Source organism: Giraffa tippelskirchi, chromosome 3 (genome assembly GCF_054371585.1).
Source record: "Giraffa tippelskirchi isolate mGirTip1 chromosome 3, T2T-mGirTip1v1.2.pri, whole genome shotgun sequence".
Lineage (NCBI taxonomy): Eukaryota > Metazoa > Chordata > Mammalia > Artiodactyla > Giraffidae > Giraffa > Giraffa tippelskirchi.
The window spans coordinates 24,082,324-24,104,591 of NC_137277.1; the positions used below are offsets into that span (position 1 = coordinate 24,082,324).

The following is a 22,268-nucleotide window of genomic DNA, read 5'->3' on the forward strand; positions in this document are numbered from 1 at the left end:
CCGGTCTCTGTCTGAGCCATCCATCAAGGGTGGCAGGCTGAGGGAAACATGAAAAAGAGCCTATTTGGCTATTAACATCCCCTCCCGCTTTGTTGTCTCTCTCCTCCCCACTCCCCTTCCAGCCCCCCACCCCTCCCCTCCCTTTCCCCTTTTGCTGGAGACAAAACCAGACTGACAAGCTGAAGACTCAAACATTAATCAAACTGCGCTCCGGAACAACCTTTCCCTCGCATTAATAAATACATTTGCGGCCCCTCATTGGACAGTTGGCCTAATTTGTTTCTTTTTTGCGAGGTGGAGGGAGCAGCCGCGCCCGCGCCCCCCGGCTCCCAGCAGCCCAGTGCAAAGCAGATGTTCCGCAGCGGACGCGGAGCAGCGCCGAGCCGCGCGCCCCGGAGGCCGCGGTTGCCATGGCGACGGCCCGGCCGCCTGCTGTCGCTGAGCATGCTGTCTCGCCCGCTCAGTGATTACCTCCATCTCCGCAGCGTTCGCCATACGGCCCGGATTCTAATCAGATCCCCTCCCCCTCCTCCCTGCCTCCTGGCGGAGCCCACCCTTCTCTGGCCAGCCCACTACCCCTCCAGCTCCCACATCCTTGGGGCGCATTAAAAACTGGGGTACATCCTCGATAGTGCCGAGGAAAGAGAAGTGAGAGAGAGGAGGAGCTCTTCTGTGTTTAGGGACGACCAGCTCCCCTTGGGAAGAGGTTCTGTACACCTGAGACCATCTTTGGTGGCCCTGGATTCCAGGGGTCCAGCTCCCAGTACTGTCCCCCAGAGACTCCTCCTCCCCTCCCTTCTTGGGTATGCGGAGGCAGGTCACCCGGGCTGAGAGAGAGAGAGAGATGAGGTAAGCAACCCTAGTCCACCTCCACCTGGGCAAGTTCTGATTCTGAAAGTGCTAGGAACAATTTCTCCTGCACAGATTAGAGGTAAGGAGGGTTTCTGGAACAATCAGAGCATCAGTCCAAGCTGCGCCCCTGTGTTAAACCCACTGGTTTCTCAGGCTAAGAGGAGGAGTGGAGAGCCACATGCTGCTGCTGCTGCTGCTGCTAAGTCACTTCAGTCGTGTCCGACTCTCTGCGACCCCATAGACGGCAGCCCACCAGGCTCCCCCGTCCCTGGGATTCTCCAGGCAAGAACACTGGAGTGGGTTGCCATTTCCTTCTCCAATGCGTGAAAGTGAAAAGTGAAAGTGAAGTCGCTCAGTCGTGACTCTCAGCGACCCCATGGACTGCAGCCCACCAGGCTCCTCCGTCCATGGGATTTTCCAGGCAAGAGTACTGGAGTGGGTTGCCATTGCCTTCTCCAGGAGAGCCACATGTCTGCTATTCAAATGATGCAGGCCTGGCCTGAGTTAGTCCCATGTTACTCCCACCCCCTCCCCATCAACACCCAGTGCACTGTGCACTCATCCAGACTGGTGGTGGGTAGGTCTATGGGTGCCTCAGCTACGTGCTCAGCAGGCAGCCTTGCAAGTGGTGTACATGAACCTTCTCCAGGCTTGGCAGTGGGCGAGGGGCGGTTGTGAGGCCTCAGGGCCTTGGGGTATTTGGAGAGCTCTCTGTTGGGCAAGGAGGGTCCTCTCCCTGAGACTTTGAGCCTTGTGACAAGATCCCAAACATCCCTGGCTTAAGGACAAACAGGGTAATAATAGCAGCCACAGGAAAAAGAGGACATCGGGGTTGGACATGTGTGGAAGCAGGGCTGAACAAGTGGGACAGGATATGGATGCTACCTTCCAGGCTGGCTCACCAGCCAGGAAATCCAGGGGGCTTAGAGCAAAAAATAATTCTGCTTTAAGGGATGGGGCCCCTCGGAGTGATAAGAAGTGTTAAAGTCCTCATCTAGGCCAGGGAAAGCTCATTCCAACACTCCCACATTATCCAAAATGCCAGCCTTCCCTGCCCCATTTGTTTGCTGTGAAGTCCTGAGCAGCGCCAACAAATGAGGAGAAATGCTACTCTGGGCTCTCTCTGCTCTCTCTCCTGAGTCCACCGGGAATCCACATCTTTGAGTCATGGGGCCTTCAGAGATCCGAGCCCAATCCTTCATTTCACAGGCGAGAAAACTGAGACCCAGACAGAGACCATAACTGGCTCAAGATCCCACAGTTAACAGAGTGGACGTGGCTTCGCTTTCTGCTCTGAGGCTGCTGTGGCCCCTCCCTTTCCTCTTCAGAGGCCACTGCCTGGGAAACTGGTTTCCAAGAGGCACAGGCAGAATCCCAAAAATCTCAGGCCTTTCTAAGCCCGATGTCACCCTGTCTCCTGAAGGCCTGTCACCTGAAGGCGCTCCACTGAAGTGACAGTTCCCGTCGGCCTACTAGCTCAGGGGCCCTCTGGCGGGGGGTGGGGGTGCGGTGAGGGAGCTTTTGTGGGCCCTCCCTCAGCCGATTGTCTGCAGCTCTGTCATTGTCTGTCTGTCACTCAGAAGTGAACCAGTGGGGGGAAGAGGTCAGGCTGGTTGGTGGACAGGGAGAAAGAGGCCTGTCCCTCTCAGAGAAGGGGCTGGGGGGGAAGATGGGGGGCAAGGCAGCTTATTCAACCGCCTCATCCCACCCCCTCTACCCGCCTTGGCTCCCCTAGGAAATTCCAGGCTTTGCTCATTTAGGACCAGGGCAGCAACTGTCCACAAAGACCCGTCTCTTCTCGCCATGTGAAATCTTGAATCTCCATTGGAGATCTGCTCCCTTGCCCTACCCTGTCTAGAAGGGACTGCAAAGGCATCTAACTCAAACCTACTCGGAAAGGGGTCTCCTCATGCCCCCCACTCCACATTACCACCTCCTTGACACTCCTGTGCTTGCCTGTGTCCCCGCCCCCATCTGCCTCATCAGATCCCTCAGGTTCCACCCACCCCTCATCCCCCAACTGTAGTCCCACACAGATCCTTCCCCTGAGAGCCCCTGTTCTCAGACTGCCCTGGCTTCCACTGTACACTGCCATGTCTCCCCAGATTGTACGGTTTCCAGTCTCCCCTTGCTCCCCCTGCACACAAATCTACCTCCCTAGATTCAACTGTTTTCAGGCTTCTCTCTCTCTCTGCCCCCTGTACACGAACCATCTCTCCAGATCCTGCTGTTTCCAGGTTCCCCCATGTTTCTCCTGTACACAAATTGGCCTCCCCGGGTTCGGCAGTTTCCAGAACCCCCTTGCTCTCTCACTAGGCAGTTCCATTTCCCTAGATTCAGCTGTTTTCAGGCTCCCCTCATTTGCCCTGTACACAGATTCCTCTCCCAGGTTCTGCTGTTTCCAGGCTCCCCGATTTCCCTTGTACACGAATCAGTCCCCAGCTTATGTTGATTCCAGCTGCCTAAGAGATTCTGTAGGTTTAAGGAGAGTGGAAGGAAGAAGAGAGTCAGAAAGAGAAGGAAGAGAAAGACTGTCATCAGGGAAACTCATCTCTCTGGTCACCCAGAGCTCTAAGCAACTTGTACGCAGTAGACTCTGAGCCTCTGACTCTACAAATAGCTCCCTTGAGCTGATCTGCGCTGGGACACCCCAAATCCCCCCTTCCCTGCTGCTGCCCAGGGTCTCAGCTTTAAGCTAAGCCTCCTCTGGAGGGCCCCTTCTTGGAGGGGGTGCTTGTGCCCACACGAGGCAAGGCAGACAAGAGCCTTACCAAGTCTTGGGCTGTCTCTCAGCCCCTGGCCCCTGTCTCTCCCCTGCTACTTCCTTCTCGCCTTCCTAGGCCCTCTTTGTCTCTTTCGCACCAGCTACACCTAGGCTTCTCTCAACTTATTCAGCTAGAACTTGAAGGAGACTCCAAATGCACCCCCAAGGATAAAAGGTGTTCAAAGCTAGAGACCTACACTTTTTTTCTTTCATTTTTTCCGGATGGGGTAGTATTACTCTCAGGTCCTAGAAATTCATTGTGTGCCTGAACTAGCATCCTGGCATGCTTCTACAGCCTTCCTAAACACTTGTGTTTCATCCTTGTGGCATACAAGAAGATGCCCTAGATCCTAATCCTCATTGCGGGGAGGGTGGGGGCTGATGGCTCTGTTCTGCAAGGCTTTCCAGGGCTCTTACCTTCTCTGATTCACTTCAATGTTGCCCCCAAAACTTCTCCTGCAATCTGGGGAGGTGTGTCTGTTCTCCATCTCCTTCCTCCACTCACACACCCACCCACACACCCATTAGCCCGATCCCGGCCTTTTTATCAGTCACAATGCCCCATCTTGCTGGCTCCAGCAAACATTCTGGGTTCACTGGGGAGCAAAAAGGAAGGCAGGCCCACTGGGTCCAGGGCAGTGCTCTCACAGAAGAGAGAACTTTATTGAAAGTGAACCCCACAGGTTTCCAACCTCTCTGCTTCTGCTCCCAGGACCAGAAAGCAGCTTCAGTTTCCCCACCTGTCAAGCAGGGCTGACACACCTGCCTACCTCACAGAGGTTGGGATTGCAAAATAAATTACATATGTGAAGAAAACAGAATTCTTTTACAGAATCTGACAAGTGTGAGTTATTTACTTGAGTCCTATTTAAAGAAACCTGTACAAGGAGCTATTTTGTATTGTGTATATAAATTCTCCTTCCTTTATTTGAAAGGAAACAAAGTTGATGGCACTCATTTATTAATTTCATTATTTAAAAAAAAAACAAAAACCCACTATTGGGGATTTCTCTGGTGGTCCAGTGATTAGGACTCCAAATTGCCAATGCACGGTGCGTGGGTTCCATCTCTGGTAAGGGAACTAAAATCCCACATGCCCCACGGCACAACCGAAAAATTTTAAAAGTAAAAATAAAACCACTATTGGAGGGAGTTCCCTGGACTTGGAGTTATTGTACTTAGAAACTGTACAACCTACCTACAGACAGGTGTCAATACTCACTGAAATGTAGACTTAAAATTTGTGAATTTCAGTGTGTGTAAATTATGCCTCAATAAAACTGGTTGAAAATGTGCAAAGAAAAAGTGTTTTGGGGTTTTGAATCCAGAAGCCCTGTTTTATTTTGTTTTAATTGCCCAGGAAGGCACTCCTTGTTGTGGGAATTCTGTGTATAAATGTTAGATTCTGAGGCTCTGCAGAGAGCACAGGGATATGGGGAGGTAAGCAGGGTTTCAGGGAACCCTTACTGCTGAGCCAGCTCTGTCACTTCTTAGCTCTGTGACATTGACTAAATCATCCTTTGAGCTTCACTTTCCTCAGCTGTTCATTTCTTCTCCCAGAATCACCCAACTTCCTTCTCCTATCTCAAAGTTTAGGCTTTCTTCAGTGTCAGAGCCCTTCAGCCCCCTCTCCCAACTTCCAACTGAATGGAGTCAAATCTGGAGTGTTGGAAGAGACGTCTGGTGTTGTGGACGCTGTATTCATCAGGGGCCCTGTTTTCTCAGCATAACTGCCAGTAGATCCTAGGGTCTCTCATCCTCTCTTCCCTCCAAGGTCCGCCCACCCCACCGACAGGGGCCAGGTTCTGCTCTGTGGTCGAGGGCATCTCTGGAAATGGACTCCAGAGCTCAGCTAGATCTCGTTCCTGCCGGCCTTTCCAAAGGCCTCATCTTGATCCCCGGCGGCCAGGAAGTAAGTATGTGGAGCTGGTCTTATGGCGCCACCTTCTGGACAGGCCTGTGAGAGTCCATTCTACTTGCAGTCATTCAGAGAACACAGAGCTATTTTTTGGTTTTCAACGTTTTAAAAAATCTCATCCCCTTCCCCATAACCAAGTTCTGAATTCTGGCCTTTCGAGCCATTTCTTAGGAGAGACTGTTTCAGGAGCCCTCTAACCTTCTGAGCACAGGGCTGGACCCTCTGGAGGGGCAGTGTGTATGTGTTAGGTGTCTGACTCTTTGCGACCCATGAATTGTAGCCTACCAGGCTTCTCTGTCCATGAAGTTTTGCAGGCAAGAATGCTGGAATGGGTTGCCATTCCTTTCTCCAGGGGATCTTCCCAACCCAGGGATCGAACTGGGTCTCCTGCACGGCAGGCAGATTCTTTACCAGCTGAGCCACCAGGGAAACTGGAGGGATAGGGATGATCCCTAATCCATCGAGACTCAGAGCAGCTGAGGCCAGTCTCTTTCAATCATTCTGTCAGTGAACCCATGTCTCCACATATGTCCCCATATGTCCCCAACATACCCACCCCAGGAATCCCTGTCAATCACTAAGTAGCTGTTGCCCAGAGGCAGGGACATTGCCTCCATGACTTTCAGAGTTTTCTTCTATCCTCAGGTTTCCCTGGATGAGGGCTCATTGCAGCCAGGAGAGTAAGATGCGTATTTTCAATGCCTTAAAAATCAGGTGTCTGGACAAAGAAGCAGAAGCATCATATGACATGATGTTATATGTGGAATCTAAAAAGACTTGATGCAAACGAACTTATTTACAAAACAGAAACAGTCTCACAGACTTAGAGAATGAACTTAAAAGATTGCCAGAGGGAAGGATGGGGGCAAGGGATAGGTTAGGGAGTTTGGGATGGGCAGGTACAGACTGACACTGCTATATTTAAAATGAATAACCGTCAAGGACCTACTGTGTAGTACAGGGAACTCTGCTCAATGTTTTATGGAAGCCTGCATGGGAGGGAGTTTGGGTGAGAATGGATACATGTATATGTATGGCTGAGTCCCTTTGCTGCTCATCTGAAACCATCACATCATAGTTAATCGACTATGCTCCAATACAAAATAAAAAGTTTAATAAAAAAGTCAGATGTTGGGATAAAGAGAAATTGTGGGCCTGGTCAAAAGGAATCAGATCTCTCGTGCCATTTCTTTTTCTTTCATTTGATGTATGTCTGTTTTTAGAGTGGATGTAGGTGAGGGTAAGAGGGCACCAAATACATAAGCTATAAAGTGGATTTATTACTTTAAAATTTTTTTATTGAGGTATAGTTGATGTATAATATTACAGAAGTTTCAGGTGTACAACATAGTGATTCACAACTTTTAAAGATTATACTCCATTTATAGTTATTATAAAATATTGGCTGTATTCCCTGGGCTGTACAATATATCTTTGTGGCTTATTTATTTTATACATAGTAATTTGTACCTATTAATCATCTACCCCTATTTTACTCCTCCCCCTTTTCCTCTTCCCACTGGTAATAACTGGTTTATTACTTTAAATTTTTTATTATTCTATTTTGGCTGTGCTGGGTCTTGGTTGCTGCATGGGCTTTCTCGAGTTGCAGAGAGCAGGGGCTACAGTCTACTTGTGGTGCCCAGGCCTCTCAGTGCAGCAGCTTCTCTTATTGTGGAGCACCGGCTCTAGAGCACATGGGCTCAGTTGTACACGGGCTTAGTTGCCCTGCCATATGGGGGAATCTTCTCAGACCAGGGATCGAACCTGTGTCCTTTGTATTGGCAGGCAGATTTTTAACCACTGGACCACCAGGGAAGTCCAGTTTATTACTTTTTAAAACACTGTTCGGAACAGAAATGTTAAATCATTTTCCCTAACAAAACAGTCCTTTTGGAAGCCCTTTTGTGGAATGATTGCCTGCAATTATCTAAATTAATTCAAAAGCACTAACTCTTCAAACTCTGAGTGGACTTGATTTTTGCAAGCTGTTTGGTGACAAGATGTGCAATCAAGCTGGATGGCACTGTTTAGATAAAGAATGGAAAGGGACTATAATGGAAATGACTGCCTTCTGTGGGTCTTATGCTGACCCTAAATTCTTATTTCCCTCTTTGACAAGCATTCCATATTGCTGGCAGAGTTCTTTGCTCAAAATACTGAGCTGGTATCACTTAACTGCTTCAAAGTCTTTAATGGCTCCCCATCACCTTCAGAATATAAACCAAACTCTGTGGTCTAACAGCAGTGGGCAATGGAGTCAGACCAGCCTGGGTTTAAATCTCACCTGTGCTCTGAGGCAAACTATCCCAATTCCTGGGCCCTCAGTTGTAAAAATAAGTCTAACAGCATCTACTTGGTAAGCCTGTTTTGAAGACAGTAGGATTTCTAAGGAGCACAGATTAGTCAACTCAGTTGCTGCTGCTGCTGCTGCTAAGTCGCTTCAGTCGTATCCGACTTTGTGCGACCCCATAGATGGCAGCCCACCAGGCTCCGCCGTCCCTGGGATTCTCCAGGCAAGAGTACTGGAGTGGGTTGCCATTTCCTTCTCCAGTGCATGAAAGGGAAAAGTGAAAGTGAAGTCGCTCAGTCGTGTCCGACTCTTAGCGACCCCATGGACTGCAACCTACCAGGCTCCTCCATCCATGGGATTTTCCAGGCAAGAGTACTGGAGTGGGATGCCATTTCCTTCTCCAAGTCAACTCAGTAAAGGGCAGTAATTAGTTGGCATGCCATTCAACGCTGCCCTTGATCCCGTCACAACCTGTTTAGTGAGGAGTTTCAAGTCTCAACACATCCAGGCCTCCCCACAGAGATTCGCATCCTCCATTCCAGCTACATGTGCCTACCTGCAGTTCCCTAGACAGATTCTCTTCCACTTTGCTTTGCTTACTCTATTTCTCCCTTTATAGTGTCTCTTTCTCCAAATTCTTTCTGCCAAATACTACAAAACATAGTCTCCTCTGTCAACCTTTCTAATTGCTTTCAAGATGAACTGGAACAGCCAATTAGTAAATGTCTATTGAACTGACTTATTTCAAAAGAAATGTTATTTTACTTCTATTCTTATTATTTGTGTCAATACTGCTTTTCATACTGAAGAGTCTGTTCTGAGGGATAGCACACTGGTCTGTATGTACAATATAAGGTCCACACATGTTTCACAATAACTCTCATCTCTGTGGATCCTCATCGAAGATATTTTCCAGTTTTAGTTGATAGAGATGAGGAAGAGATTAGGAAACAGATAAGGACCATACAAATGTTGATGATAGAGTACAATCTGGCAGCCATTTGATTAATTTATTTTTTCTTTTGTCATGAAGTGTGACTTACCTACAGGAAAGAACAAGTCTTAAGCACCAACTGAATTTTTAACACCACTCAGAGCAAAATAAAGACCACAATTTGATTGCAAAAGGTATTTCTACCTTGAAATATCTGTCATCCCTTTTCTCCTTTCAATCCTCCACCCCACCCCACTGCCACCTCTGGGCCCAATCACTTGCTTATCAGTCTCCTTCCCCTTCTTTCCCTACTACCTGGCTCCTGGCAAACACTCAAATATTTGAGTGAACGAAAGGAATGCGCGAATATCGTTAAATGAAGGAGGCCCAGTTTGGAGTGAAAGTGAGGTCCGTAGGGTTGTGCCCAAAATGCTTTGGGTAAATGATTCAAATTTGCCTATATCAGGTCCCGGAATTAGTATCTACGAGAAATCAGGGGTAAGATTTTTTTTTTCCCTCTGAGAGTTTAAAGGGAGATTGAGAGCACAGAAAGTCTGATTCTTAACCCGGTCTCCAGCTCGTCCACCAACCCACTCCCAGGCCTGTCTGGTCCCGCCTTTGCCAAACTGAGCCACGAAGCAGACACCCTCCAGGCCGAGGTCCAGTCAGCCGGGAGCCATCCATCACTATCTGGATACCGGCCAATCCGACCAGCTCAGCCTTCCTGCCAGCCAATGGCCAGAAAGCAGAGGGCGAGCGGAGCCGGAGGGGGGACCCCCGGCTCAGTGTGGTATAAAGGGGGTCCAAGGGCCTGGAGGTACTCCCTCTGTGTCCCTAGCTCCGTCTAGGTGTGGAGAGCGTACATGTGAGCCCCGGGCCAGAGTTTCAGTGTGCGCCCTCCGGCTGGGTTACTGACGTCCCCGGTGCCAATTCACAGGAGGAAAGGGGGCACCGTGAAGCCCCTTACCCACAGATACTCGAGACCCGCGGGGTAGCCCACGAGGGCAGAAAGGAGCCCAGAGGTTGAGAGCAGACGGCGCCCCAATCTGCGCGTGCTGCGCGCCCCAGGCCGCGCTCACATGGGGGAGCGGGGGAGGCAGGGCCAGCGGGCAGAACTCGAGCCAGACAACCAGGCCCGCGGTTCTGGCGGCTCCGTGGGGCTGGGGGTGCAGTAGGCCTGTCCGCCTCAGCCCCGGGAGAGCCAGGCCTGCAAACTTGGAGTCCCGGACCCCCATTCTGCCGGGGCTCCCCGGACCCCCCGGATTCCCCCCCGAGGTTCCGCGCAGCCGTCTGAGCTGCCCCCTCCCCGCCGCGGGCGTCGGTCGGCTGCTTCGCTGCAGCCCCCCTCCCCAGAGTCCTTTGGCCATAAAGGGCAAGGACACCTCTCTGGTTGCCTCCCCGCATTGCCACGTCCCCTCTACTCATTCCTCTAAACCCAGTGTAGTCCCTGTGTGGCGAGGGGGTCGGACGACCCTAGGATAGGAGCGTGGGAAAGCCTCCTCTTTCTAAGCGTGTCCCGGCTCTGCGGAAACTGTCGTAAATACTTTAATCTTTCAGAGCCTCGGTGTGCCTCTCCGTAAAATGGGCAAGCACCGCATAGTCCACAGTATTCGGTGAGCCAGTTTGTGTGAAGTGCCAGGCCTTCCCATTCCAGTCCCTGCACAATTGAAATTGCAGGACCCAGCTGGGCGCGAAGGGTTACTAGGAAGCGAATTTGCCCCTCCGGTTCTTGCGGTCATTTAGAGGCGGTGGATGGAGCCGCACACCGGATGAAGCCGAACATTAGCCAAAGTATTTCTGGAAAATCTCTCATTTCCCGTCGCCACACTGGCCCCTGAACTCTACAGCACTTAACTGCACAGTCTTTTTTTTTTTTTTCAGGGTTGCATTATTTATTGGAAGGGTATAATCTATTTGTTTACATAACTATTATTTTCTCTAATTACAAAAGTAGGAAGGCCCATTTATAAATATCCATTGTAGAGAGTTTTTTTTATAATGTAGGACTTGCTGACACGCAGGGACTGCTTCTACTAACACCCAGGTCTGTCACTTTCAGCAGCGGCCGTGAGCAGTGCCTGGAGCGGAGCTCTCAGGGCGGGTGCAGCCCGCTGGTTGCTAGGGCAACGCCCTGCCGCTAAATTTGGAGGCCAGCGATTAACCCGCGGGAGCCGGGGTCTGTCCCACCCTGGGGGCGGAGTTAGTAGGGGGTGCGGGACTCGGAGGGAGCGCGTTCCCCGCCTTTCCCTCCAGGTGGCGCTATAGGATCGTGGATAAAGTCGCTGGACCCGGCTCCCCGCGGCGGTGGGCGCCTAGGGGCGGAGCCAAGGTGGGGCGTGAACTTGCATCTGCAGTTGGCTATGGATCTGGGGAAACTAGCGATCCCGGGCCGAAAGTTAGACACTCTCGGGGACTTCTGTACGTCACGCAGAAAAGGGAAAAGGGGGAGGTTCTGGAACAGGGAGAGAGAAGAGGACTCGTGACCCCCGAAAGTCACTCCATCTTTCCCATCTGCCTATAGGATCCCCCTCCTGTACCTGCAATTCTTCTCACCCTCGGACGCACTAGGGGCTCTGGACGCAAATGCAAGGTGGGAGCTGGGCCGGTGTCTCCTCAGCCCTAGTACCTGGGCCTAGCCAGGCTTGCAGCGCTCTAGTACCCAGGGTATATGCCAGCACTGGATTTCCGCGGCAACTTCCCGGGCAAGCCAAGAAAAACAGGCGTGCTGTTCCTCAGTTTGTCCAGAGGAAACCTTTACGCCCTTCCCTTCTGGAGGCTGAGAATGGAAAAAGTGAGTTGAAGAATCCCAGGGCGGCCACCACGTGTGTAGTATCTTTTGCTCTTTTCTTCCCAAATGCACCGTTTCTCCCACTGTGGCTGTCACAATCACACTCAGCCCTCCACACCACATACAGGGCCCCAGTGTCAATGATGCACCCCCTCACTTAAGTTAAATCCTTTCCCTTCACCCACTTCCTGCCCAATCACACAACCACAAAGATAATACCTAGTACTGGGCATCCGGAAGATGCCGCAGAGTGCAGAAGCCCTTATCAGAACACACACACATTTCCCAGGCCAAAAGAGAAAGAGACCATTGGCAGGAGACAAAAGCAGGTTTATTTGGGCTCTGGGGCCAGGGATGCCTAAGGTGTAAGTTAAGGCAACTCAGCTGGTTCTCAAGGCCCAAAGGGCAGGCCAGGGCAGAGAGAAGGGGTGACTCAGTATTGAAGCCAAATCTCTGCATTTCAAGTCCCTGGCCTGAGACCGCGGGAGTCAGTTCTGGGAGGGCCTGGGTTTCTAGTGTTCCCTGGGGTCTCTGTGATTTTGCTAGGATTGGGGAAATGGTCTGGGGACAGGGGGCCTTGAATGCACAGCCTTCATTTCAGTAACGACCATTTAATTTGTTCCTTGGCAGACTGAAGAACCTGGGTAGGGCGGGGTGTGGAAGGTTGAGAGAATTACCAGGTGGAATTCAAGTACATTAACAGTGCAGCAGTGGGTGTGGGTGCATACATGTCCTGGCGATCCTGAGTCACTAGGTGGCAGCAGCTCATCTCTGCCTGCTTTAAGGGGGGCTGGGCCATCAAGATGGAAAGAGCCGCCCAAACTGGCTGTAGCCAGCAACCAGCCCAGATGGGAGCTGGCCCAGCCAGCCCTCCAGTTCGGGCATTTGCAGCCCTGGGTGTGGCGGCAGCCTTGTCTCCCCGACACCATGCCATGCAAGCTTCCACCCACAGTGCCACGTCCAGGCAGAGGCGGGCCCAGGCCTGACACTTCTGTGCCCAGACACCTCAGCAAACCCCTAGCTCTAGCTTTGGCTGGCAGTAAGTCCTCAACACCCCACCCCAAGCTGCTGCTGATGTGGCACAGCTGGCAAAGGGCTCCTGGGCAGGCTCTGCTGAAGGCCACCTGCACTCAGATGTGTTCACTTTCATATCCTGCTGCAGAAACCACCTCAGCCCCACATTTACACAGATCCATGCAACTGCATATACCATGCGAACACAGTGCAGACCCCACTTATGTCCCTCAGTTTGTCCCTCCAGCCGTCAAGCCTCACTCCCACCTGAAGAAGGCTGATCCCACCCTGTATGTCCCTTCCTCCTGCCCACTCCCCCTCCTCTCTCAGGGACAGCTTGGACCTGGAGTTCTCCTGCAGTTCTCAGTAAAGATCTACCTTTCTCCTCATTTCATCTCCCATTCACTACCTGCACATCCCTTGGTGTTTACTCAAGAATTCCATTAAAAGTGCTGTCTTCATTCTCTCCCCCTATGGAAAACAGGATGTATGCCAAGAGCTTTCCATGCTTTAGCTCATCTAATTTTCATAATAACTCTATAAGGAGTGTCCTGTGATTATGCGAGGCCCAGAGAGGTAGAATAACTTGCCCTAGGCCATCCAGCTTGTAGGTGGTAAGGCAGAACATTACATCCTTTGGATGACTCACACCAGCGCCCCTGTTCTTATCTGCTCTGCTCATTGCCCCTTAACCTCTTTAGCCCTGAAAGTTGCCATGTGGCTGCATTCATCTCATCAGGGTAGGAGGAAGCAAGGAGAACTGGAAAGGGAGAGGCCGTGTGAGCATGAAGGGCAGGTACAGCACAGGGCACCACACCTGGAGCCCCACATGGAATGGCATGGGCCCATCTCAGCGTTGGCCACTACAGCACGAGGTAGTTAGTGCCAGGGCAGGAAGCTCCATAAAAGCAGGATTAGTCTGGGCAGAGAGACCTGCGGGTAGACAGAATGGAGGTCAAGCCTGACAAGTAGGAAGTTTGTGCAGCCGGGAAACCAGTCAGGCCATAGATCTGGAAACCTCAGCCCTGTTCCACATGCATCCCCGAGATGGGACCATGCAGGGGACCGGCGGGCATGGGCTTTTCCACACTCAGGTCACTCAGGGACAAGGTACAGCCCAAACTGACTGTGCCAGTGGTGAGAATGAGACCCGATGGTGGATTTAAGTGTCCCTTAACAACCTCAGTGTGGACCCTAAAGAGCAGGGGTGAGGGGTTAGAAGAAAACGCCTATTGGGGATCCTTTCCAGAGGCCTGAGCCCCCACACTGCTTGGGGAACAAGTGACCCAGCCATCTCCAGCGTGGGCAGCTCCTCCTGGGCTTTGACCCAACTACACCCAGCTAGGAGATAAGGTAAACTGCTGGGAAGGCATCATCATTTATTAATACCCAAGCTTCACATTACCATGGGGACCCTGGTAGCCTCCAGTGGACTGTCTCCAAGAGATGGCCTGACACAGTCATCCCTTCCCTCCTGCTTCGCTGACTTCTCTGCCTGGAGAGCCCCACTGGGTCCCCCTGGGATGCTCTGTTCTCCTCCCTCTAGCCCATCTCTGGCCCAGGCAGATGGAGAGGCTTACCTGGGCCACACTGTGTTCAGTCAAGCCGCTGTCATCTGCCTATGGGGGAAGCAGAATCAAGGTGGTCAGGCCAGGGCAAGGGTATCGGGTGAAGAACGACAGGTGAGAGAAAGGGGCTTGTGGGTGGTGAGTGGATGCTGTGATCAGGGGGTCCAGAATTGCATGTGTATCACTTGGTGGAAGCTTTAGAGCCCTTGGAAGCCAGCATCCTCAGGGATGTCTATGGGACACGGTGGGTGGAGAGTGAAGGGGATTAAAAATGATAGGAAAGGTTTCATCCAGACATGAGAAGCCAAACTGGGTAGGGAGATTTCATCTCTTCCCCTCCAAGGCCAAGTTTACGGCAAGGCAGCCACCAGGTGTCTCTGTGAGGATTTATTTATTTCCCCAGTCTGTACTTCCCACCAGGGAGGATGGTGAGGTATTTATAATTGGCCAAGGGAAGAGGACAGAGATCTCTTTTACTGACTGACATCCCTCCAAACTGCTGCTCCCCTCCAGAAGTGCATCAACCCAGTGGTTGCTTCTGTTAGAGGAGCTTGGGTTCCCACCATCCGGATTCCCTTTGCCCAGACACAGGGAGGACAGAAAGTACAGAGGATGGGAAGGGTAGCCTGGAGGAGATGGGAGTGAGGGGGGATACAGGATGATTCTTACCCTAAAATTCACTTTCTGGATCACTTGCTGGGGGTCACTCTCCAGAATCACGCTGCAAAGTGAGAGAGAAATGAAGGGGAAAATCAGCCCCATGCTTTCCTTGGACTCCGCTCCCTGCTAAGCCCTTCGCTTCCCTGCCATATCTGGCAACATCCCCCCTCCAAGGCCTGACCATACTCCTCAAGCCAGAACTCTCCCTCACCATGGAGCCCTGATTCTCACATACGTTGTCATCACTGGGCAAACCCTTAAGGGATCAGGTCAGGGTAGTCCAGTCTAGATCGATCAGGTTGTCAAAAGCAGGCGCTCAGAAACTGAGAGCTCTAGAAAGTTCACTTCACCTCTGGGGTGAAAGGATGGATTCAGATGCAGTGAAGGAAGAGAAGCCCCCCGGGGTTCCTATCTGGTTTCACTATTATTTTCTGCCATGGGGTTATGCTATACGTGAAAGAAATGGAACTGCTAAATCAGAATCTACCTTCCTTTTTTTTTTTTTAACCTTCCCTTTTGACAGACCCAATTATGGAGGCGTTTCTCGGCTAGTTGGCACTCTTTCATGAGTTTCTTGGCTAGTCGGCACTCTTTCATGATGCCCTGGGGGGTGTGTGTGCAGGGGGGAAGAGTTGGTCACTGTGGGTGAGAAAGGGTCCACAGGAACTCAGTGACTGCTACTCCTCACCCGGTGAGCCTCCTAGAGGGCAGAAGGAAGTGAACAAACATTTCTTGAGACCTTCTCCCAGGCTCATCACAGGGGCACTTGCAGCCCCAAGTCCCTCACCAGAGGTCCTTTAGAGCGAGCATTCCAGGCCAAGGTTCAGGACCAAATGTTGCCTCCATTAACGCTTCCCTGTTTTCACTGGAGGGAAAGGGGGGCAGAGACTGGGCCTTCTAGGGGTACAGATGGGAAGCTGATAAAACTTACAATCTCCCTTATGAAGGCCCTGCACTTCATTTTATATTTGTAACTGTGTGTGTGTGTGTTCCTTGAAGAAGTTCCACCAAATTTTATATACAACTTTTATGTTCCACAAAACCTGGTCTTATTTCCCTCACTGTTGGGTCCTAGCAATTAGCACAAGGCCTTGCAACAGCTGCAGCAGGCAGTCAACAGCTATAGAGGAAAGGAGGGAGGGAAAGCAGGAAGAACCCCACAGTACCCCATCTCCCAGAGCCCCTGTCTCCTAGCAATGTGTTTCAGTGCCATGGAAAGAGCACAATCTCTGCAAACAGGCACAAGTTTTAGATCTTGGCCCTGCCACCCCCTAGTCATGTGACCTTGGGCAAGTCACTTAAATCTCTGAGCCTCTGTTTCCTCATCTATTAAATGCATGTAATCACAGGCATGTGGATGTCTCACAGGTGATCCGTTTCCATTATCCTTTGCCCCAGAGCCAGAACTTCTTTTTCTCCCTGAATATTGCCCAACCCCCCCCATGGAAATTCATTAACCAACCTCTCATAAGAGCTCCCAGCTTCCTAAGACTATAATCTTACACCAATAAGAGGAGACAAGATTTACTGAAGGAGAACCATGAACTTCACCTGCATCACCTCATTTAATCCTACATCCTTTGAGGCAGTTTCCTTATTGTCTCCATTTCAAAGCTGGGGAAAGTAACGAAAATAAGCAACTGGCCCAAGTCATGCATGCAGTCGATGTTGGAGTGAACTTCTAAGAGCGAGAGGTGTAGCTGCCGCAGGGCTCTGCCTGAATGAAGTCTTTCCAGGAAGGGCAAGTGTCTGTGCTGCCTGCTTCTCCTGGGCATTGGTGAGCAAACCATTCCCCCGAAACCTTGCCTGGTCAACAGTCAGCCATAGTTTGATGTCAGATTACTTTCTTGCGTGCTTGACTTTGGCTAACATTGAAGTCAACCTCCATCATCATGAGTGGGGTCGGGGGATGGGATCACAGGGAATATGCTGGAGAAAGGGAGGGAGAAGCTGGCCAGAGAGCCAACAACATGCTGGGTGCAACCTAGAGCTGATGACCCTCAAGGCCACCTCCCTCTGTGAGGGCTCCTGACCAGCCCCTTTTCCTCTCCCATTCCTCACCCGCCATCCACAATCTCATCCACCACCAGGAAGGCTCCGTCCATGTTCTCCAGCAACCAGCGCTTCTCCACGTTCTTCCTGAAAGAAGTCACGGCTCTGGAACCTCCCTGTGGCATGGCCGGGAGGAGCCGGGTCCTTGCCTTAGAGAGGCGGACCTGCTCTCTCCAAAGACTGCCTCATTCCCCACCTTCCAGCCCCCGTCCCTGCACCAGCACAGGGAAGGAGAATGTCTAGGGCAGTGAGGGTGGCACCTGGGCAAGGGATTCCTGAGCAGAGGACGGGTCTGCTTCCTTCAGCCCCTCATGCTCAACTCTACCCATGCCGCCCCCCCGCAACCCCCCACCACTTTTGGGCACTGATCCTATTTCCACCCTAAAGCACTTCAGGTACTACAGCTCTATTGTAGTTACACATGTCGACTGTAAACACTTATTTTTGGTTAAACAAGTTTGATTTACCCAGGCCATGTTCACTGGAGTAGATACCAGATCACTGAATGGGAATGGAGGGAAAATCACCCTGAGTGTCAAGTCAAAAAACCTTGAGTTTGAATCTTGGTTCTGATATAAACAACCTGTAACCTCAGGCAAATCACTTAGCTTCTCCAGACTGCATCTTCTGGCCATACCATTGTTTGATCAGGTAAAGGGCAGGGGCCTTGCAGGAAGTTGCTCTGGTTCCAGATTTCATCTTGTGGAGACTTAAGGAGAAAAGCAAGGAACCATCCTGCCTGTGATGTACCAAGGTCTGGAGGATGGGAGCCTTGGAGGACAGAGGACCTCACTCACCTTAGCACGTGGTTCAGAGACTCAAACAGGCAGGTGAGAACAGACATGAGCATCAGCTGGTGAGGAGTGGATATGGGAGGAGGAAAACAAGAGAGACTAAGGTTGAGAAGGCCAGAAGGAAACCTCAGAACCTGACTGTTGGACAGCTGTCCCTCTTTAGGGAGGACAAGGCTGGAGCCTGGCTGCAACTTGACCTGAGAAGGTCCCTCCCTGTGTTTGAATTGGGAAGCACTGGAGTGCCTGCTGTAGGACACTGAATACATCCTTCTCCAGTGATGTATAAGACAGAAGCTCCTGGCAGAGGACTCCATTTCTGGTACCGAAGGAATTGAAGGGGTATCATGGATATGCATTGTTCCAGAAGGAACCATTCTGGAGGCTCTCAGTTCCCCAGAGTCTAGAAGCAGGGGTACCAAGGGTGAGCCACCCAGCTTCTCCCCCAGACTCTAAGCCACTCCCCCACAGAGAGACCCTCCTTGTCTCCCCAACCTCCTGAATTCACCTCGTTCTCGTAGGATGAGCCCACCACATACAGGAAGAGGTCAATGCTGCTCTTGTAGACGATGGTCATGCCCCCGAAAAATGCAATCTCACCTAGAAGAGAAACGGGGTCTCAGTTCTGGTCACCTCTGCCTGGCCCCTCCTGCCCATCCCCAGCTCTGCACCTCTCCCCCTGTTTCCTTCTTCTTCCCAAGAACCCTTGCAAAGGAAATTCCAGTCCAGTCCAGTGGTTAGGACTCTGTGCTTTCATTGCCAAGGGCCCGGGTTCAATCCCCAGTCTGGGAACTAAGATCTCAGAAGCAGTGGCCAAACAAAAAAAAGAATCCTTGCAAAGACTAGAACCCGTGCACTAGGGACACGACCGTTGGGCTACTCTGTGTCCCTGCTCCAACCCTCTACTTCATTCCTAGCACCTGACTGCCTCATTCTGAGAAGTCAACAAACCTGGTTTAAGGCTGACCTTTCACCCACCATGTGCAATGCCTCTGACCATCCCCAGGCTGGCGGTGGCCTCTTCCCCTGAGAGGAGTCCAGGCATGCCAGAAGCAGGGAGGCGGGAGCAGGTGGTGGTGGTGGGGGTGTGTGTGTGTGTGCTGGTGACAGGGAGGAGGGTGAAAGTTCACCAGAAGGGAAACGAGAACAGCTGGGAAGATGAGGAAAAAGCACCTCTGAAGAAAAGGGAATGGCCGACAGGGACAGCTGTGTCCAGACGGAGATGACAGTGTGCATCTGAGAGTTCTGTGCAAGGAACAGGAGGACACTTACTGTCAGTTCGGCTGGTCTTGTTGAAGACGTTTTTCTCGAAGGCCATCTGCTCTTTCATGGAGGGGAATGTGTCATCATAATACTAGGAGGAAGGGAAGGAGAAAAAGTGACAGCCGTTCCACAGGGTCTGGCTCCTCCCTGGATGGGTGGCAGGGAATGATGGGTGCTGGCCAAGTGCGATCCTGCTGCCATGCCCCCTCTCTTCTTGACTGCCCTCCATGCCCATCTGCTCACTATTTCCCCCCTAAACACAAATTCTGAGCAAAGAGAGTTATAAAAGGTAGAGGAATTTTGAGGCTTGCTTTTAGAGTCCTGTCCTGATTTCTTGGAGGCCTTTGTACATTCACCAGATGACTGGGGTGGTCAGTAGGCCACACTGCTTCTACACTAACCTGAGTCTACAGGAAAAGAAGGCAGAGCCAGGGGCTCTTTACCACAATAATACCACAACAGCTACTTTATTATCCACATTATATGGATGGGGTAACTTCCCTGGCACCTCACAGTTTAAGGGACAGAGCTGAGATTCAATGCCAATGATGGTCTGACTTCAGACAGGATTATGGTGAAGATCCCCTGGAGGAGGAAATGGCAACCCACTCGTTCTTGCTTGGGAAATCTCATGGACAGAGGAGCCTGGTGGCTATAGTTGACACGACTTAGCGACTAAACAATGATAACTATGGTGAAGATGAACTATCTAAGGGAGAGTTCCTGGCACCCACTGCCTAACGAAATCAATGCTGTTTTGTTGGGTTTGATGAGACTCTCTCTCTGACTCAGTTCCTGCATTTGCACATGGATGTGATCTGCTGGGAGGAGGCCCTGGAACCTTTGGTTGCTGAGCCACCTCTGACCATCTGCTGGGGCAAGGGACGGTCAGCTCAGCTTCCATATTCTGAATGTAGATTTTGCCACCTAGTGCCCCATCTGCAGGCAAATTAGTGGTCTCCCTGCCAGCCACGGTTGTGGTGAACAGGCTCACTGCAATGTCATGAAGACAAAAAGTTTCAGCCTAAACAAGCTGAAAGTCTATATTGCAATTCATAGCTAGTTTAGGTGTCACAGCCCCACTATAGTTAATTGTGTTGATGGTAGATATTTATTTTTGGATTATTGTAGTTTGGTTTGTCCTGGCCATGATCACTAGCATATATACCAGATAACTGAATAGTTGGTGCAGAGAAAATCATCCTCCTGAGCTTCAAGTCAAAATACTCGAGTTTGGATCCCGGCTCTGATATTAGCCCCTGTGACTCCAGGCACGTCTTAGCTTCTCTAGACGACATTTTCCTCATTCATGAAAGAGTTGGGTTAAAATCTGGTCTATAAAATCCTATCTTCTAAATCCTTAGTGTTTACCAAGCTGCAGAAGCAAAGCAGAGGTCACTTGTTCAGAAGTGGTGGACCAGGACTCCGGGGTCCCAGGCCAGTGTAAAGGACGGTGAGAAGACATTCTGGGGAACATGAGTAGAAACAGAAGAGACAGCCTCTTCCCCCTTTGGGGGCCAGCAGTCTGACAAGGCAGGAGGATGGACAGAATGACCTTTGGAAGGGTCTCAGCTAAGCTGCTCTGTGTCGCAGAGCCCACAGTGGGGTCTCTCCTGCCAGGTGAGTTAGCTGGGTGGGGACTTCTGGACTTGGGCCTGTGGCACAGTGTCTTCAGGGGCCCTCCGGTGAGGGTGGGAGGTTACCTTGGCCAGCAGGCGGTGTCCGTCATTATCTAGGATGAAAACGGCCTTGATGGTGTAGAGGGAAGGTTCCTGCAACTGACACGGGGGAGAGCTTTGTTGGCCCCTAAGCCAGGGCAGACCCCTGTCATTGGCTCTACGGGACTTGCTGGTCCCAGGAGTCCATCCTCAGGCCAGCGATCCCAGCCCCAAAAGTCCACAGCTGGTTCCGGCCCAACCCTATGCCACATGGACCACTCGGGTGCCTCCCCTCCCAGGCAGATGTCCCACTGCAGGCCCCGGGTGGGCGCTGTGCCCATTGGGTGCAGAAGGTCCGTCCGGGCCCAAGTTCTGTCATGCACTGACTGCTCCAGAGCCCGAGTCGGAGTGTATCACAGAACCTGGGCCGGGGGGACAGCGGCGCCGAGCTCCTCCAGCGGCCCCCGGCGCCCTGGCCCGTCGGGCTCCAGAAGCACGCACATCAGCCCGCCGCCGGGGCGGCCCCGCTCTCCCTAGCCCTCCGGGAGAGTCGCAATCCAGCCCGGCCGAGCCGTCCCCCGCCCGCTCCGACTGCTCCAGAACTTCGCCCACGCCGACGCCGCACCGGCCTCCTCCCGAGTCAGCGCGGAGGAACTTTTCTGCCCGCGCGGGCGCCGCCCCTCCCAGGCCGGTCCCGGCGGCACCAAGTTCCCCGGCGCCCGACCCGTGAGCTGGAGCCCCCCGGCCCCCGGCGCCGCCCGCTCCGTACCCGCAGCCCCGCGGGCTCCCCAGCTCGGGCGGGCGGCGCCGGGCCCCCAGTCGGGGCGGCCGCGGCCCCCTCCCCCGGGTGCGGACGTGGCCAGGCCTCGGGCCGCTGCATTCCGCTCGCTGTCTCGCGCTGACAGCGCCGCCCCGCCCCGCCCCGCGCCCCCCAGGCCGCCGCCGCTCCTCCCCGGCGGCCGCCGGCCTCGCGCCCGCCCCTCTCAGCCCCTCCGCTTGTGTCCTTCCTTTCCCCGAGGCCCTTCCCTCCTCTCCCTCCCTCTTCTCCCTCCCTCCTCTCCCTTCCTGCCCTCTCCGCCCTGCGCTCACACCCCAGCTCTCCTTCCCCTGGCTCTCCTTCCCCTCTCCCTCCTCGGCCCCTCAAAGCCCAGAGCTCCTTGCATCCTCAATTTGTCCCAAGACCGGCCCCCTTTCCCCCTCCTGCCTTCTCTCTGGCTTGTGGGTTTGGTTTGCACCGACGTCCACAGGCTGCCCTGAGGCTGTCAGAAAACACAGGCAAAGTCCAGTTTGTCTCTTGACTCCTGGTAGGTACCGTTGGCACAAACACATCAGGTCATCCTTTGGACTTCAGAGACAGGTCCTAGCAGCGGGAGCAGATGAGGACAGCTCTAGAGAGACCCCTCTGTGCAGAAGAGTTTCTCCCATATCTCTCCCGCGACTTGGGGAAGGGACCCATGGCGCCCGGACACCTCTGCAGACAGGACACAATCTTAAATGAGACAGATACCCAGCAGTACAAATGTTCCACCTGTGAATGGCATCAGGCTTTGCCATGCTTTGGTTCCTTTGGCCTAGGTGGTTTAATCACTCTGTCGTGTCCAACTCTTTCGAACCCATAGACTGTAGACCACCAAGCTCCTCTGTCCATGGAGTTTTCCAGGCAAGAATACAGAAGTGAGTTGTCATTTCCTTCTCCAGGGGCTCTTTCCAACC

The 22,268-nt window shown here is 52.3% G+C and overlaps 1 protein-coding gene across 5 annotated transcripts; it reads right to left on the reverse strand.

The window, feature by feature from the left end:
• Positions 1-11,858: 11,858 nt before the first annotated feature.
• Positions 11,859-21,718, reverse strand: COPZ2 (coat protein complex I subunit zeta 2). 5 transcript variants are annotated; one of them, XM_081582391.1, is made up of 10 exons: positions 21,325-21,464; positions 20,601-20,675; positions 18,907-18,988; positions 18,143-18,234; positions 17,641-17,696; positions 17,481-17,552; positions 16,853-16,930; positions 14,801-14,852; positions 14,144-14,182; positions 11,859-12,189 (listed from the first exon to the last, which is right to left on the reverse strand). In XM_081582391.1, exons 1-10 carry the CDS (start codon positions 21,433-21,435, stop codon positions 12,142-12,144), a joined length of 705 nt encoding a protein of 234 aa, XP_081438517.1. In that variant the 5' UTR covers positions 21,436-21,464; the 3' UTR covers positions 11,859-12,141. The 5 variants fall into 5 exon arrangements, with proteins under 5 accessions (XP_081438517.1, XP_081438516.1, XP_081438520.1 ...); XM_081582390.1 differs by having other exon boundaries at positions 11,859-13,496; XM_081582394.1 differs by lacking the exons at positions 17,481-17,552; positions 21,325-21,464 and adding an exon at positions 21,647-21,718.
• Between the last annotated feature and the right edge of the window lie 550 nt (positions 21,719-22,268).